Source organism: Triplophysa dalaica, chromosome 16 (genome assembly GCF_015846415.1).
Source record: "Triplophysa dalaica isolate WHDGS20190420 chromosome 16, ASM1584641v1, whole genome shotgun sequence".
NCBI classification, from domain to species: domain Eukaryota; kingdom Metazoa; phylum Chordata; class Actinopteri; order Cypriniformes; family Nemacheilidae; genus Triplophysa; species Triplophysa dalaica.
In genome coordinates this window covers 2300726-2317664 of record NC_079557.1, presented here as the reverse complement: position 1 = coordinate 2317664, position 16939 = coordinate 2300726, and the positions used below count along the sequence as shown (strand labels likewise).

At 43.1% G+C, this 16939-nt stretch overlaps 1 protein-coding gene across 2 annotated transcripts; it reads right to left on the bottom strand.

The window, feature by feature from the left end:
• Window positions 1-2864: 2864 nt before the first annotated feature.
• On the bottom strand, window positions 2865-16179 carry fgf18a (fibroblast growth factor 18a). 2 transcript variants are annotated; one of them, XM_056769579.1, is made up of 5 exons: window positions 14931-16179; window positions 8244-8283; window positions 7019-7196; window positions 5123-5229; window positions 2865-4838 (listed from the first exon to the last, which is right to left on the bottom strand). In XM_056769579.1, exons 1-5 carry the CDS (start codon window positions 14960-14962, stop codon window positions 4569-4571), a joined length of 627 nt encoding a protein of 208 aa, XP_056625557.1. In that variant the 5' UTR covers window positions 14963-16179; the 3' UTR covers window positions 2865-4568. The 2 variants fall into 2 exon arrangements, with proteins under 2 accessions (XP_056625557.1, XP_056625558.1); XM_056769580.1 differs by having other exon boundaries at window positions 2865-4835.
• Between the last annotated feature and the right edge of the window lie 760 nt (window positions 16180-16939).

The window sequence follows — 16939 nt, the reverse complement described above, 5'->3', positions numbered from 1 at the left end:
AACACCACATTTGAGAGGTATGTGAGTTTAAAGGTTTGATTTAACCTATCGGTTGGGTTTGTCTATATGACCCAACCATGGGTTGAAACACACAATATTTAAGAGTATATTTGTGTTTTTCTCTCTCGGAAAAGTGGACCAGAATTCACTCCAATAGTCAATCTCTGGCTTTGCGAGGCCCACCAAACCCGTTCCCGATCCCTTAAATCGAATCGGCCAATAGAAATGTTTTTCCATGGCCAGCGTGGAAGTTGATCCAGGAAAATGTCCTCTTGGATAAAACGCTTTCTGCTCGATGCATCTCCTGACCGCCACACTCAACGCTTCAGTCCCGCACAGACACCCTGCCAACCCCCTACGTGCTCTGGGTTTATGCTCGGAAATGTCAATACGTCCTCAATGGCTTTTCCTTGGCAAAGCCGCGTGTTTACATGTGTATTTTATAAATGTAACTCTGTTCAAAACGGATTGGAAAAATGCACAACAAACCAACGAGAAACCTTTCTCCGTTGGTCGAGAAGAGCTCTCCGCGTCGGTCCTAAACCGTCTTCCCCAGCATTCCCAAACAAACACTAGCAATCCCAAATGTCGGGCCGCCACGCTGCACCTGTTAGCGGTTCCTGGCGCACCAGACTTACTCTTCCCCCATTTCAAACAACTCGTCTGGCTCGCCGGCCCGGCGTTTTACAGCCAGCATTCGAATGTTTGTCTGGGAATGTTGAGTTGAGCAAACCGATTCAGACCATTTCGACCAAATAGGTCTTCAGAAATGCCATGTGTCTCTGGAGAGTTTGAGCGTTATGTCTTTATGGATTGGAAAGAGTCTGCGTGTCAAAAGTCATTTGTTTGCGGTGTCAGGGAGAGAAAGAGAAGCACTTAATGTTTAACGCCGCTCGTTGTTTTACATTGTGGGTCTGGCTACAGTGTTTTAATGTCGTTGTGGTTTGCTGTGCTGTAGCGTGTGTGTGTTAAATCTGTGGTTCTTCCCTTCAGAGCAGAATGACCTGGATTCAATCTACACAGTCTGGTATTAGCGGCCTTCTAGTGAATATTTGCGGCTGCACGTGACAATGTTTGGGTGAACCTCACGAACAAGGTCCATGTCCTTTTTCACACAAACGAAAAAAGAACCTAATGTATACACATCTTTATCTCATAATATTTAGTTATATAAGTGATGCTGTGCGTCCATCTGGTTGTCTGTGTGTGTGTGTAAGACGCGTGTCATAGACAGGGTGTGTATCAAGATGTGTGTACATGACCTCTGAGTGTATGTGTGAGCATGACGCGTGTGTGTGAGACGGCGGGCGTGTGTGTTTCCTGTGGGTCGGTGGGATGTGTTTTTTCCCATAATTCCTGCAGGTCTCAGGTCACCCCTGTGTTCTCACGCACATATTTTGCATTCTTTCCCCCTCCAGCAGCACCAGACACCTTCCTCTGGGTTTGGCTGGCAAATCTTTCCATCGCTTCTCCTCAGAACACTCTGTTTCTCTCTGGATCCTCCATGTTTCCCGCTGACTCAGCTGGGCAGAGACTGCGGGGATTTACAGGTTGTTGGTGACAGTGTGTGTGTGTGTGTGTGGGGACTTCACTGCTTTAGTCATAACCAACAAGTCCACATTTATTACGGGTAGAAATAATCTGCATGCATTTTGTATTTTCTGGAAATGTTCAGTGTGTATATGCGTTTCCTCACAGCATTAATATGTAAAAGTCCTGGAAAGGTGATAATTCATCTAGATTTTCAAATTTTCAGAGAAAGATGTGCAAAACTATACACCCTTTAACCAGGGTACTGGTTTCTATGTGTTTGCTTAGTTTTTTTTGGTTGTTTACTACTGCATGGTATATTTATGAGTTTGGCAGATGCTTTGTATGTGTGTTTCCAGGGAATCGAACCCACAAGCTAGTTTAGTGCTTTGTGGGGGTGCTCAGGATTTTGCAGTGTTTTTTAGCGCGTTTCTATACAGTTCCTAGGTTATCCCAAGTGATTGTGTCCCACCGTAGTGTTTGATATCATTTCCACACTTTTTGTTGTCAACCAGTGTTGGGAAAGTTACTCTGAAAAGGTAATAATTTATTAGTTACTAATTACTCATTCAATAGTGTAATTAGATTACTGTACAAATCAAACTTTTTTTTTTTTTTATAAAACAAATGACTCTCTAAAAAGTATTGTTACTGATTACTAATTACTTTGTATATCCTACATCAACCTTGATAGTGATTCAAGGACAGACATGAAACGGCTTATTTTAATTCATTCAAATAAATAATATTAAACAACATATAGTATTATTAACTGACCAAAGTATTACAAATGTGAGAATTATACATTAAAGCACGGATTTTAAAGTTAGACTTTGAATTTTGATGTCAATTCCAATATTGCACACGCACATTACACAAATTATTCAGTTTAATTGCATCAAAAGTAACTAATTAAATTACAGAAAAAATAAGAGTAATCCCTTACTTTACTTTTTCAAGGGAAAAGTAATTAAATTACAGTAACTAATTACTTAGTAACTAGTTACACCCAACACTGTTGTCGACCAAACACATTTTGTGGTTAAAAAAACACATGTCTGACAAGAAAGCTAACAGTGCACATCTCTGTAATCATGCGGTCTATAATTATATCTCTAATTATCTCGCGCCACTTTTACAGTACATGCAAAACAAGAAATAATGACTCGTACCACATGTATGTTTTGAAACACAGACACATTTCATTAGAGCTTACTGGCTTTGGAAAGATGTTTGCCATACGCAGAGATAAAATAAATAAGTGAAATTCTTTTATAGTAACAACAATGAAAGTAGCAGTCAAAGTTATATCACTTAGTCAGCATTTATCTTTATAGATAATTTTCATATATTTATATTTAGGAAAAAAAAGGTTTTTAATGGTTTCCCTTTAATGAGCTGGTATAAGACTTTGGTTCTCCATTAGATTTTCCAGTAGCAGCATTCCACATGGACCCAAACAGGAACGTTGCTCCTCGTGTCGTTTCGTGGCAACCCCCCATCCCCTTCCCCCCCGCTCTTCTCTCGTGGGAGCAGCGTGAAGGGTTTGTACTGTCATTGGTTACCACGTGTCTTTGGTCAATAGTATTTGGTTCAGCTTTGACATTCCAGTTGTAGTAAATTCCATCCGTCCCAGTAATGACCGTCTTTTGTGTGATTGTATCCCCGTGGTCTTGATGTAACCAAAGATATTACTCTTATGTAATTACACACATGCACACGCACTTATACAGCATTACATCCATTCACTCGTTAGCTTTAAAGAAACTGTTCACTCGGATATTCATATAATGTCATTATTTACTCAGTCATGTCGTTTTAAAAATTTGGTCATGAAGGGGGACAAACAACATTACAATGCAATTAAATGTGTTGCAATGGGATGCATATAGTAAAATGGAGTAGAAGCTGCTTGTAGACAATTGGGTCCTTTTCTCGCTTCTTGTGTCTAAACGCGTGTGAATTATTTTGCGCTGGGTTATTGAGATGAATACATTACAGTAGTGGCCAAACGTGATGTCCCACAAATTTGACATATTTGCTCTTTTTTATTTTTGATCAAAGGTAGATGAATACTTTTCTGTGTGTTGAGGCTAAAACTGTTAAAAGAAATGTATATCTTATTGAGTCAAAACCAAAGAGAATGACGAGATTAACAAAATATCAATGAACCATAAAACTGTAGTCAACGTTTGCTTTATTTTATATCCGCTTTTAATGTTTCTATGCATTTTTTTGTATGTTTTGATAAAAGCAACATTCCTTGATATGCTGTAGTTTGCCTTTTGCTGGATAATTCTAAAAGTTTTTTGTCCCATACAACCTCATCACTGTTGGCCACTAGTGTATGAATCTATGAAAGGCTTCTTAAAAAATTCTCCTTTTAATTTCCACAGAATAAAGCAGATCACACGAGTCGCATCGACATAAGGGCGAGTAAATCATGACATGTTATTTATATTTAAAGTGAATGTTTCCTGTAAGGCAGGTCTTATCAGAAGGAGCTTCCAGCAGTCGACTTTCCCTCATATTTGTTTCTCTCAATTTGTGTCCCTTTACGACTTCTCCAGCTTCTGGGCTATCTGCCCCTCTCCCTCAGGCGGGATGACGTCCAGGAATGGAAGTCTTGTCTTAGGAAAATTGCAACACGATCAGCGTCTATAGGCCAGTGTGGTTGTGTTTTGTTTAGCGTTGGGAGGATCGTTTCTCCGTTGCGGGATTGTGGGTCGCTGGGTGGATTAGCAGTCTAATGCTTCCTCTGCCCGTACAGTCGTGTTTACTTTGGTTAGTTTTCTCCATGTCATAAATGAGCTGTTGTAAACCACAGCTCTGGTGTAAATCAGCTAGTGTTTATGAGTAGGGTCGCACGAGGTTCAACCCAGTTGAATATGGAGTGATGTTATCACGGATAGGAACTTAAGGCGGGAGCTGCCTACCACAACCAGTCCTGCTTTGGGTAAGCAGTGTCCTTTTGATGGGCTGTGATGTAGGATGGTCCCTTTGTTTGTTTCTAGTCCTTTTTCTAGGGGTTCCGGACGTTAGCGTGGCCGTGCCGCACGAACTCTCTTGGTCCTCTTGCTGACGGTTGTATAGCGGAACGGCGTGAGGTCCGGCTGCTCTCCGGGTGGGAAGCGTTTCATGAAGTGAACGTCCTGCTGATTGGGAAGCGTGTGGGGGCCACGGCGAGGACGACCCCTTTTCGTGAAGCCCACGTACCAGCCCGTGTAGCGCGCTGACATAAGAGCAGTGTAGTTGTTTTCCAAAACCTTCTCTACGAAGACGCAGTCCTCATTGCGATTGCTGGCCTTCTGAGAGCAAAACAAAGTCACACAAAGAGACACAAACACAGAGATGTTACTTTGTCTATAAATGACCTCCAAAACCGCAAGTTTGCCTCATTATTACAAACTTTCATTGTTCTGTTAAATAAATCTCCACTTTTTCGCCTCTAGCAGGACCAAGTAGCAAATGAGGATGATGGCTGTAAACTGCCTTCCTGTTTCATTGTGGAATTACATCAACACAGAAAAGGAAACTGCTCATCAGAGCATTTCATCAGGTCATTGAAGAAACAACGCAGGGAAATGTTCACCTTGCCCACAAGCTTCCCCCTGCGGTTCATACACAGGTAAAAGTTGGTCTCCTTCCCTCGAATTCGCACCTGGCTGCCGAAGGTGTCGGCCTCCACTACGAGCTGGGCTTGTGAAGAGACGGACAGAAAGAGAGACAGACAGACGTTACTACAGGACAACAACAGACGGCTCTGCTTTATTATAACCGTGAGGTCTGGTTTTGCTGTGACGTAAGTTATAGATCGAGGTGGTTTATAATTTGATGTGATCGTTCTGTTTCTTTGAACTGAGCTATAAATAGGAGTTAAAATAGAGGCAGATAACAAAAACCTGATTTGGAACAGATTAAAGCTTAGAAATGAAATTAGTAAAATAAAGTTTAATACATTTGACTCTTTCCATGCCATTAATGAGATTTTACATCTTTGATTCCCAAAATGTACAAGTTGTCTGTCATTCACAAAACTTTCTGAGTTTTTGATGTCTTTATGTCAGTGGGCCCAAAGAACTTGTGAACTTGTGAAAATGATCAAAAATGCCTCTTTATTGAAGACACGCTGTGGGGACAACTAATGCATTGCATTATGGGTGACAGTGTGTCACGCTCTGTGTTCAGGTTCAATGCAACTCACTTATTCTCTGCATACTCTTGCACAATACTTCATCCAGCAGAAATAATATGAATAGCATGGTAGCGTGCCTTTTAGAACATAGATTATGAACACCATTGACTTTTAAGGACACAGCTGTGTGTGTGTTTCAGGATGTGGGAGTTAAAGCTCTGACATTGCTTTTATGTGACCTTTATGAGCGCTGGGGTCATCAGAGATCAATAACCTCTTTGTCCTCTTCCAATCTCTTCTCATCCAGACATCCCTCGCTAGCTGTGTAAATACATCTATCCTCACAACGCCTCTTATCTCTCTTGCTCTCTCTCAAACAGACATTTGGTCCAGTTTGAACATGAAATCAACAGAACATTACGATTTTTGCATAAAAAATATTTCACTCATAACCAATAATTGTCATTGTTGTAATGCTTACAAATAAATGATTTCTTTATACACTGTAACGCTAAAGGATCATTTCATTACACAATTTGGAGGCATTTCTTGTACTCCCTATAAATGTAAGCTGATTTAAATGCAGTGTCATCGTACTACAGTATTTCTTTCTAATATTAGACAATAAAATTACAACAATCTCCAATGACAATAATGGGAAGTTTAAATAAAATGCCTTAATATGACTTTTTAGGAGTAAAAATGTACTGGTGCTAAACTGCGTTTATTGTCTTTTTAAAAAAACATGAAAAAATTGTATTGGTGCGAATTTTGACCCTAAGCTGTTTTCTTGAGGTGAATGAATGAGTTTCATTCATTGACTGCGACTCTAAACGCATCTGTGGACATTCTTCTAGAGATGAGGACATCTATAGGTATATTTGTGGTAATGCTTATTTCTTTTCTTCATACTTCATTCTCTGTTTTATTTCTAACAGATTAGTCTGACATTTGTACAGAAGAGCCTGACGTTACGCACTGTGAGTAAAAATCCCCCACAAAAAAGTTTTGAGACAAAAATGCTGAGACACGTTTAAACTGTTGCCAACTTTATGCTGTATAACAAGTTCTTCCTTGTCTTTGCTTGTTTAGCATCCAATTTTTGCACATGCATAAATGAGTCGATCACTGATCTAAAATACAGTCCCTCTGGTCTTCACATTGTCAGGAAAGAGAATTCATCAGGATCTGACTTTATTTGTTCTCTCTCTGTATAAATCACTGTATCAGCAGTAGCAGACGACTTTGTCTCCATCCTTTCCTGTTTCCAGCGTGTGTGTGGATTTGTGGGTGGTCTTTCTCATATGTGTTTGCAAGAATAGGGGAAAATGAGAAGTGTGTGTGTGTTGTTACCATATTTGTCTCCGTCCTCTCCGCGCGCGCTGATCTTGCGTCCCAGCACCTGGACGTGTTTCCCACTGGTGCGGCTGTACAGCTGGTACACCCGATGATGTCGTCGACTCATGGCGTCTCGTGCACGAGTCTGGTTCTCAACGTGCACGCTGAAATTCACCCCATCCACTCCAAACACCTGCAGGCAAGGGACCACACACACGTCAGAAGCGCTCTTCTGTATTATCTCTTCCGTCTCTTTCTCCAGTTTCTCCAGTGAAAATGTTCTCCAGTGGACTCACTGTAAAGCGCATACTATAATTCTGCCAACCAAAAAAGTTGCATGGATCTAGATGACATTACTGTGGTTACACAACAGTGTTTTGTTCAATACATTGGTTTTTATTTAACTTTTATAAACGGCCTTTTATATCAGAGTAAATGCAATTGCAATCTGTGGATTTTGGAGGACTTGAATCCATTAGCCCAAATTTGGAGACGTTTATTTACTGAGACCTGGAGGCTGAGGGTTGCGTGGCACAGCTCTGTCCTACAGGTAACGCTTCTTTTTCAAATGCATGTCATTATTTGATATGAAGTTCTGTAACTTTCAGAACATAAACCTTGTCACAAATGTGTCTCCTTAGCCTAAAATAAATATTATTGTAAATAATATAAATCGTGTATATACGATTTAAGGTTAAAAAACGCTGTATTTTCCACATACCGTGCATGTTTGTATCTTCTCTTTGTTCCGCCTCTCTGAAACGTGCTGATATTTTACAAAGCTGATCCCCCTGAAAAGTGAGTTGTGCTATGATTGGCCAGGTCACTAGTGCGTAGTGATTGGTCGAATACTGCACGGAAATGTAACGCCTCTTACCATATTCGGAACATCAGGCTGCGCCGGGGACGATACAATGAGATTTACAAGACCGCCCACCTTACTTGCGTTTAGATTTGGGTGGTCTTAGTCAAATCGTGTTACAAACTGACGTAGATTTGTGGGGGTGCGGTTACACGTGGCGTTTCAGGCAGGTCTGGGTGAGCATTCGCTCCTAGATAAAATACATCTTTTGTTCCGACACTGAAATTTGTGCAATTTTACGTGTCTTATACATGCATGGGCAACTTATAACACACCAAAGCCAAAGAAAAACCCCTATTTCGGGCAAATCACCACTTTAACATGAACCAATAACCTGTGTCAGAAGCAGAAGTCAATATTGATTCCAGGTTGACTCACCTGTAGAGGATCACACATGACCAGCATCATCTGGATATATCTAAAAGAGAGAGAGAGAGAGAGTACAGTCAACGTCTAGTGAGTGTTACCGTGGTAACAAAAACAAATCCACCTCATATCCCTGCTGACAATTCAAGTCTACAGGGAACGGAAAGTTCTCATTAACATCTCAACTCATTTGCCGGCCTGGATGCTCAAGTGTACCGAACACGAGAGGTGATTTTTTTCGCAGCTTTGGTTTCTCCCTCACTCGGTCAGCCATCTTTAATCTTCCCAAGTAAGAAAAAGGAAAAACCTGACATTTGAGACATAACTCACAATTTCATGGAAACTTGGAAACCCGCGGATGTGAGTAAGGTTTTAAGTGTGTAGCGGCGAGTGCATGAGGGCCGCTCGGCAGCTGAGAGCTCACGGTCGAGTTCTCCGTCACCACAGGCCTCTTTCTGGCAGGGGACCGTGACGTTGAAACCGAACAGGCCCGCAGGACGGATCAGTGCGCCTGCTCGGGATAAATCAGTGGGAAAAGTCAGACGGTATAACAGCCAAAGAGGAGACCACAGGTCCCTGTGGAACTAACGCCTACTAGAAGTTAAAACTACAGAGTCCTGTGAAAGAGCAGATTTGACTTCTGTTCTATACATTTAGCAGTGATGGGTGTACGTTTTTTGGGGATGTATAAATGTTTACGACAGAGGCAACTACCAGAAGAAATTCTTTTGGTTTCTATCAGAACCCGCTGTCTTGTCTGATCATCTCCTTTCTCACGGCTTTAGCTAAACAAAGAAAACACTGTTTGTTAGGTTTGCACTCTACACAAATGAGCATATGCTGTATTTGTAGTCATCTTGGGAATATTTCTGTTTATTATGGGTTATAATGAATGAGAGAGGAAGAGAGATTTGTGTGTCACAGGGTATTTTTGTGCCAGCAGTAATGTCCGCGCTGCCAAACCAACAGTTTGTCATAACTCATCAAATACAGCACAGCTGGAGAGCGCGAAGAAATTAATAAACCACACTGAAGCGCATTCAAATGCAATGCAGGAAAATACAAGCTAGTTTAGCCGTCGTATATAAAACCAATTGACGGAGAGGTTTACAGCTCGCTTTTAACTTATAAAAGGTTTGGTGTTCACAGTTTTAGCAGTGTATCAACTTTGTCTCAAATGTTTCTCTTAAAATTCCTCAAGGCGAAATAAATTTGACACACGCATACTTGACATACAGTAAAACAAGCGTGGACAGCATAGCTTGGATATTTTGAGTTTTAAAGAATAAGTTTATAAATGTTTTGAGGTCAAGGAGAGGTTGGTATCTTGGCAAAAGTCTTCGAAGTATCGGCCTTTTAATCTCATTGATGTTCTGGAAAAACAATTAAGGTATTAAAGAGATCTTTGAGATTTTTCTCGTCTACGGGAGGAAGTTTTAAAACAAATGCAGCCGGATGGATGGATGCTTGGCTTAGCTGCGCCAATGTGTAGTAATATTTACTTCTGATTTATCTTACAGGTATGTCTCACTGCAAATAAATGGTTCTCGGTTAATGTGCAGAAGCTGCTAGTCTGTCATTTTTCACTCAAACTGTTTTCAAACTCAAGTTTCTATTTGTTATTCTGTTGAGGGCCGCTGGTGGCGCAGAAACGAAACGCGTCATCTTTAAGCGTGTTTACGTTTGTTTGGTGATGACAGTTGTGTCACAGGTTAATGTCAGACTTCCACTGGTGTTTCCCTTTAAACCGTCCGTCTTTTTAATGGCCTGTGCGTTTCCCTCTCTGCGTTTTATCCCCTCCCTGAATTCCTGTCGTGCTGTTGGCAGCCGTTACGAACAAGCAGTGAATCACATATTGCTCTCTCTGGGTGGTGTGGGTGTGGTCAGTATGATGTCACTCATCCGGAGGGCGAGGGTGGGTGTGAAGCAAATTAATGCCAAACACATCACTTCCTCCTTATCTCACCAGTGACCCCGCAACCTTCCCATGACCGAACGTCTGAGATCTTGTGCGTGTGTGGCATGTGATATTTACTTTGTTTGTGAGGCCAAGCATGCGCTCACTAATAAGGTGAGGACGTGTTTCAGATGCTCATAAATCACGCAGATGACGTTTCGCTGTGAATCTTCTGATGTCATCAGGTTCATGTGTCCTTTCGCAGCGAGTTGATCCAATACACACACCAAAGGAATCAAGTCGTTTTTAGTTTCTGTCTCAACCAGATCTTGCACGGCACACCATCGGACATATCATCCCGTGAAAAGTGAGACTTCTTTTGTCCCGAGTCCTGCTCTACATAATAGTACAGATCTGAGATATGGTTGCTTTTTGACTTTTGTGAATGACATCATTATGGTCTTAAAAATAGTTTCTTTTAAATGTGTATGGTTCCATAAAGCCCTCCTAAAGAAGAATCTGTGTATGTGTGTGTTTGATGTCCTCAGAAAGCCTCGAGTGTTCAGAAGCATCCCTATTCCAGTTCCTCTTATGAGTTGCGACCTCTGACCCCTGATGTAACAGCAGATCGGTGAGCTCATTCCGCGAGATTCCCAGTCAGTGAGGTTTTCTCTGTCTTATGTTATGATTGGTGTGAATCGCGACTCTTTTCGCCATTAACATTGCGCCGATCGCGATAAGACGGTAGTTTGTGATTTATTCTGGATGATGCAGATGGTCCCATCCCAAAAATTCACCCCGTCGGCGCCGGGGTCAGAGGAGACGCCGCGAACAGAACAAAACACAGCCAGGAACGGAGGAGATATGTAAAGAATTGGGAGAGAGTGTTTCTCATCTTGTCGTTTTTAATCCCTCGTTCATTCTCTCCCTCCTCTCTTTCCCTGTCTGGAAGTGCAGAATGAACAACTCCCCCACACTGCCTCAGCTATGATAGAGAAAGAGAGATTGAGAGGAGGTGTCTTACCAGCTGACAGCTGCGGTGAAACAGACACATGTACGCACACTCTTTTTCATGCCTGTCAACATATCCACATGTATGTACACACGTCAAAAATACAGTGAAACAAATCCACACTATCAAAGAAAATTCAGGGCGGTTGTTTGTTTCTGTACACAAAGTGTCTCCGCTCACAATCTTGTCTATATCTCAATGTCACATGAACAGGTGCGATATCTGATTCTGAACGCACCTGATTCAGCAAAAGTCCGATTGTCTCTTTGCTTTTCTACAAAGAATCACACACAGAACCCGTGTAACTGAAAACAGCGCTTGTTAAACTTCGTTGTAAAGACTTATCAAAATAATAAGCGACCAGCAAGATGATCTCAAATTCTTTCTTTGTGTTAAACAGAAGGACGAAATTCATAGCGGTTTAAATAGACACGAGGGTAATAGAATGAATTTGCATTTCGTACGGACATCTCAAGCACACACACAAATGTGCTTTCCTACGTCATTCATTCACTGGGAAACACACACTTTTCAAAACGAAATGTGCTGTCCGTCTATTTGAAATTGATTTTGATTTGTACATGTTAATTGGGAAAATATTCACACATTTGAAGTTAAGTTTCCGTAAATAATCTTTGTAGGCGAGGGAGTAGGGTCCGAGTCTGTATGGTACATCCAAACCGTTCATTTCAAAAGAGAAAGAAGACCCTGTTGTCCATGATGTGCCCCTTTTAACCTTTGACCTCACAAGGGTTAAATAGTCTACAGGGAGTATAGTTTTACCATAATCAGATGTATATAGATGATATGTCATCCGTCTGTGCTACGGACATGTATGGCATTTTAAAAGGAACCGTTTAAGCAGAGACATGATTTTATTTTGTGACTGGATTTGTTTACAAAATCAGACTTCCAAAGATTCACACTGAAGCAGCGAGAGATTCCTATCTAAAGATCAGAACATAACAGATGCTTTCTCCCCCATAGAGGGAAAGAGAGAGGAAGAGAAGAGGGGATACATTTTCTAAAGATATTAAATGGAGCTGTAGGAAAACAGATCATCATATGAATGTTTTCTCTTTGCAGATCAGGTGGAGATGACTACATGACCCTATCCTCACCTCCGGTCATACTGGAGGGGTTTGCCACGAACACATGTTTGTCTGCGCTCTCCATGTGTGTTTGTGAATACCTCAGAGTTTTCAGTTACACGATCACAATGTAAATGGAACGGATCACTGTTGTACTGTACAACAGTACTGTCTGACCGGCACAGCTGAACGCCGAGCTCTCGTACCTAAACGGCCACACACCTCGGCCTCCGGTGACCAGATGTACATGTGCTGGCCAGGTTTTTGTGTGTGTGCACCTGCTCACATGAGTGCATCTCCCCCGTACACCATGTCTGGGCTTTTATGTCAACAAACGTGCATATCATCTGCGTAGATATTCATGAGTCGTGACGCTGTTTATGAATATGTATATCCACGCATACCCGATGTGCACTGATTTATGCTGTCTGCGTTTCTGCTTCACAAACATAATGTTTAACAAATTCTCCATGTACAGATACACATGTACAGGTGTCTTGCCACAGCTGCCTTCAGTCTGCTCACTGGCTGCTTGCATATAAAAAAGTTTTGCATAATTTTCTTGTTATTAAGATATATTTTTTGCAGCTTTAAAAGTTTTTCAGTGTTTGAGCCGCAATGCATACAAGTTGAAGAACTGTCCGCAAGACTTGTGCATGTACGGTTCACTTTTTGCCAAAGCCTGGCTGCGCAGGTGAGACTGGCTCCGGGTCCCATAAGAACTCTCAGCTGTTAAAACAGTAGTGCTTTACTGACAGAGAGCGAGAGGAAAAAGAGGGGAAGAAAACACACAAAAAAACCTTCAGCTGCAACCTCGGATTCTCCATATCCCTCCCAAACCGCAACGAGCCTGCGGCCTGCCAGAGAGAGAGAGGGAGAGAAACTGCGAGCTTTACTCTGCTGAGCGCTATTGTCGGGAGCCAAAACAAGCAGGGTGATGACATCATCAAACCTGAGACAGAATGTGTCCTAGAGGCTTTCGTGTGTAGAGTCGAGCGCAGCGAGGTGGAGTCGTATCCCAAATCACCCAGCACACCCTTCAAGCACAATTTACACCGCTGGCCAAGTTTAAACAATATAACAGAACAGGGAAGGAAGGAGAAATTAACTCGGGCTCGCTTTTAAATGGCGTACGGTCTTGCGAACCCAACCTGCCGAATTTCCCCGGGTCAGAGACGTGGGTTCTGGTTTGAGGTTAATGTTGGATTGAACACAATCACATTCAGATCTGGATTTAAAATGGCTTTGAGGCTAAAATTAACTGGTTTATTCAGGTTTCAAGATCATACCAACTACTGAAGACCAGCCTTGTAAACTAGTTTAGAGAAATTCATGCAGGTGTTAACTGGTTCTTTCACAGTGGATCTGACTCATTTTGGAGCGAAACAGGATGAGGAACGGGACACTTGATTTTCTCCATCAGGAATTGACTGAAGCGTGAAAAGTGGGCGTAATGTATGAGAATGGAGCCAGGTGGTTTGAGCGGAGGGGTTGAAAACATATGAGGGTTTGGTGACGTCAACCACAAAAAAAATCAGTTGTGGGGTTATTACATTTTGATATTTCTTTCGTATAACTTCCACTAACAAATCATGCTGAAGTTTAGGAACATGTGGATTTCATAATGAGTTTAAATGTGTTCATAATTACTCTTCTTACAGAGCATGCGGTGTGTAAATGTGTTTCTCAGGTTGGTGGCTGACTAATGGTTAAAGATCATAGCTAGTAAAAGTTTATTCCAAGAGGATTTGACCCAGGAACTGCTTTATCATCACGGCCTTGAACAAATCACTAAACCTCAGGTGCTCCAGAAGGACACTCACTCTGCTCAGATGCGAGTTGCTTTGAACCGAAAATGTCTGATAGATGGCAAGTAACTCAAACAAAAAACCTTCTTTTCTTTTTCTCTTTTACAGCCCAGCACATCTGCATCAACTGTCTACAGACCCTGACCCAAAACCACTTCAAATATGACATATCTTTTATTACAAATTATTAGATTAAGGGAATCCCGTTTAATGACACCAGCCTTGAAAACAAGCGCTTCTGGAGAGGCCATGGAAAATTCAAACATGATCTAGTCTCACTTTCACAAATCTTTGCCTGCTCTGCACAAATGCCCCTTTTGAAGTGTTCCGTCTCCAAACTAGTTTCCTGTTGGAGAAGGACACAGCTGCTTCTCTAGCCAAACAGAAGGTGCCAGTTCAGTTTTATACCTGCTAGAATAACCATCCTTGGGTATTATTAGTGGGTAATTTTGTAAACTCGTGCAGGACGGGACCAGGCAGTCGTTTCATCTGCCCGGGGAGTGGCGGGGATTCTGGGCAGATTATCAGGGCCATTGGTCCCGTCTGCAGGTTGGGAAAGGAATGTTAACCATCTCAACATGACTGCCATGTGTGCACTGCAGTTTAAAGAGTAAAAACACGTAAATGGCAGAGATATGCCATTGGAGTTATCATTGGACCGAGCCTCACCTGTGCGCTGGGTGTGATTGACATCTGTCTCCATGGTAACCCAGAAGAGGTGATGTAATAAAATCATTATGTATACAAGACCTAAGAGTTCGTCACTTGAAGTTAAACGTGTGGCACACAGACCGTGGTAATTGAACTTGTTAAGAGCAGAATAAATAATGTGCGCATTACAATGATTTAACGATTTACGCATGAGGTCATTCACAAGCCTTAATAACTTACACGACAGCCAGCGTGGAGAGAAAGGCCCACATCGCTTCCTCCGTGTCCGAGTGGCTCCGTGCGCTCTCGAGAAACGGCTCTCCGGGTCACAGCTTTACGTCTGTATTGTTTGTTTAATCCGTATAAATGCACGGTGCTCGGAGGTTGCCGATTGCACCGGTTGACTGCATCTCTTCCCCGGTAACGGGCGGCTCAGGGTCAGGGGGTGGGCGCGCGTCACCGTCTTCACGGGTGGCTGCGGCGCGCGGAGGTTGGTAACTGGCAGTAAGCGGTACGCAGCTGTGTCCTCCCGAGTCTGGGGAACAGGTGAATTGAAGTTCAAACACAACACACACCTATGCGCCGTTTCCGTGAAAACTCGTAAAAACTTTCAGAATCAGATTCGTGCCCGGTATTTCCAAGTAGTCTGTCCAAGCGTAACTTTCCAGTCTGAGGCGTTACATTCACAAACTCGCCTGTCGGAAATGTTCTTCCACAGAAAGCTTACAAATATGGTTCAAACTGAAAAAAATGTATCTGGAATGCGCATACAGGAGTGGAAGGGGGTCGTGTGTTTTAGTGCTGGCCCGTTACGGGCATAATAACGCGCCGTGGGAGGCAGGTCACCTGGACAGGGGTAGTGGAGTGATGAAGACGCGGTGGCGGCGAGCTGGTCTCCGGGTTCCGTGCAGCGGGCTCGGTCATGGCTGCTGCGCCCTGCAGTGGGGTTTAAGCGTCCACTAGACTGAAAACGCAGAGAAACGTCAGGGAGTCCGGAGCGTTCCAGCTCAGAGGATGTGGCGTAAAAGCAATAGGAACGACACAGAAAGTGGTGCGGGTGAGTGTCACACGCTCGCAGCCAGCAGCGACAGTCGCTCTCTGCACCTGATTTCCCGGACTCAACCGCTGCCCGCTGCCTGGAGCGCCAGCGCAACAGCAGCCAAAATACGGGCCGATGACATCACCTCTAAAATGTTTGAAGGAGGAAAGAATGCAATCTGAGCTTTTTATTTATTTTTAAAAATGAAGAAAGTTTGCAGCTCCCCCCAGAACAGCGCACAAGTCTGCACGAAGAAAGGACTTTGCACAGATAAAACGCGTCTTCTTTTGGAGCATTAAATGAGGGTATCCACGCACTGGAGACAGCGTCCACTTAACCTGCGCCTCCTCCTCTTCCTCAACCGCTTTCATTCACAAATACGCACGTTAAAACGTTGGCAAAAACAAGCAGAGCAGAAGAGCTCTGTGCGTAAAAGCTCCTTCTTTCCTCTCCGGTCTGAAGCTGCACGGCGGAGCGCAGAAATCACTCCAAGAAAAAACAGAACAAGATTTTAACAGCGCCAGATCAATCCACCCTCCCTCCCCCAGCCCCCACTCTCTCGCCCTCTCTCTTGCTTCTTCGTTCACACACACACTCGCCCTTATTGGATCCAAACGAGATTAGTCAGTCTCCGTGTGATGCCGCCCGACTACAGCGAAAACACAATCGCCAATGTCACCGTGCGCAACAAAGGAGATGTTACCGCGGCGCGCACGCCCGCAAACACCGTCTTTCCCACCGGGACGCATATTGTTCCTGCCCTCAGCTATCGACCGACTCCGGGGAAGCAAGCCTAGGCCAGATCCCAGCATAACCTCGCGCCTTTAGAGGTTAAAAAACCTGCCACTTGTTCAAACCCCAATCCCCACCCCTGGTAAACCGGGGCCAACACCAGCCAAAGCTCTTTGCAGTTCCTCCAGAAGTTTAGTGATTTTGATGCATTTCGCGTTTCATAACTGCAAAACTCAAGAGGGCAGAGTGGGGAGAGACGGTTCGTTTGAAAACGAGAGGGAGTTATGAAAGCGCACGGTCCGATCCAAAAGGAACATTTCTCAAAACCGCGACAGAACCGCAGACGGTCAGCCAAGCCAACACTCACCCAACTTCTCCAACCCTACCCCCCCCCCCCCCCTCTCTCTATATCTCTCTCTCTAAATCTAATCTAAATGAGGACATACCAAGGATCTATATTGTTTTAACCTGGACTTAA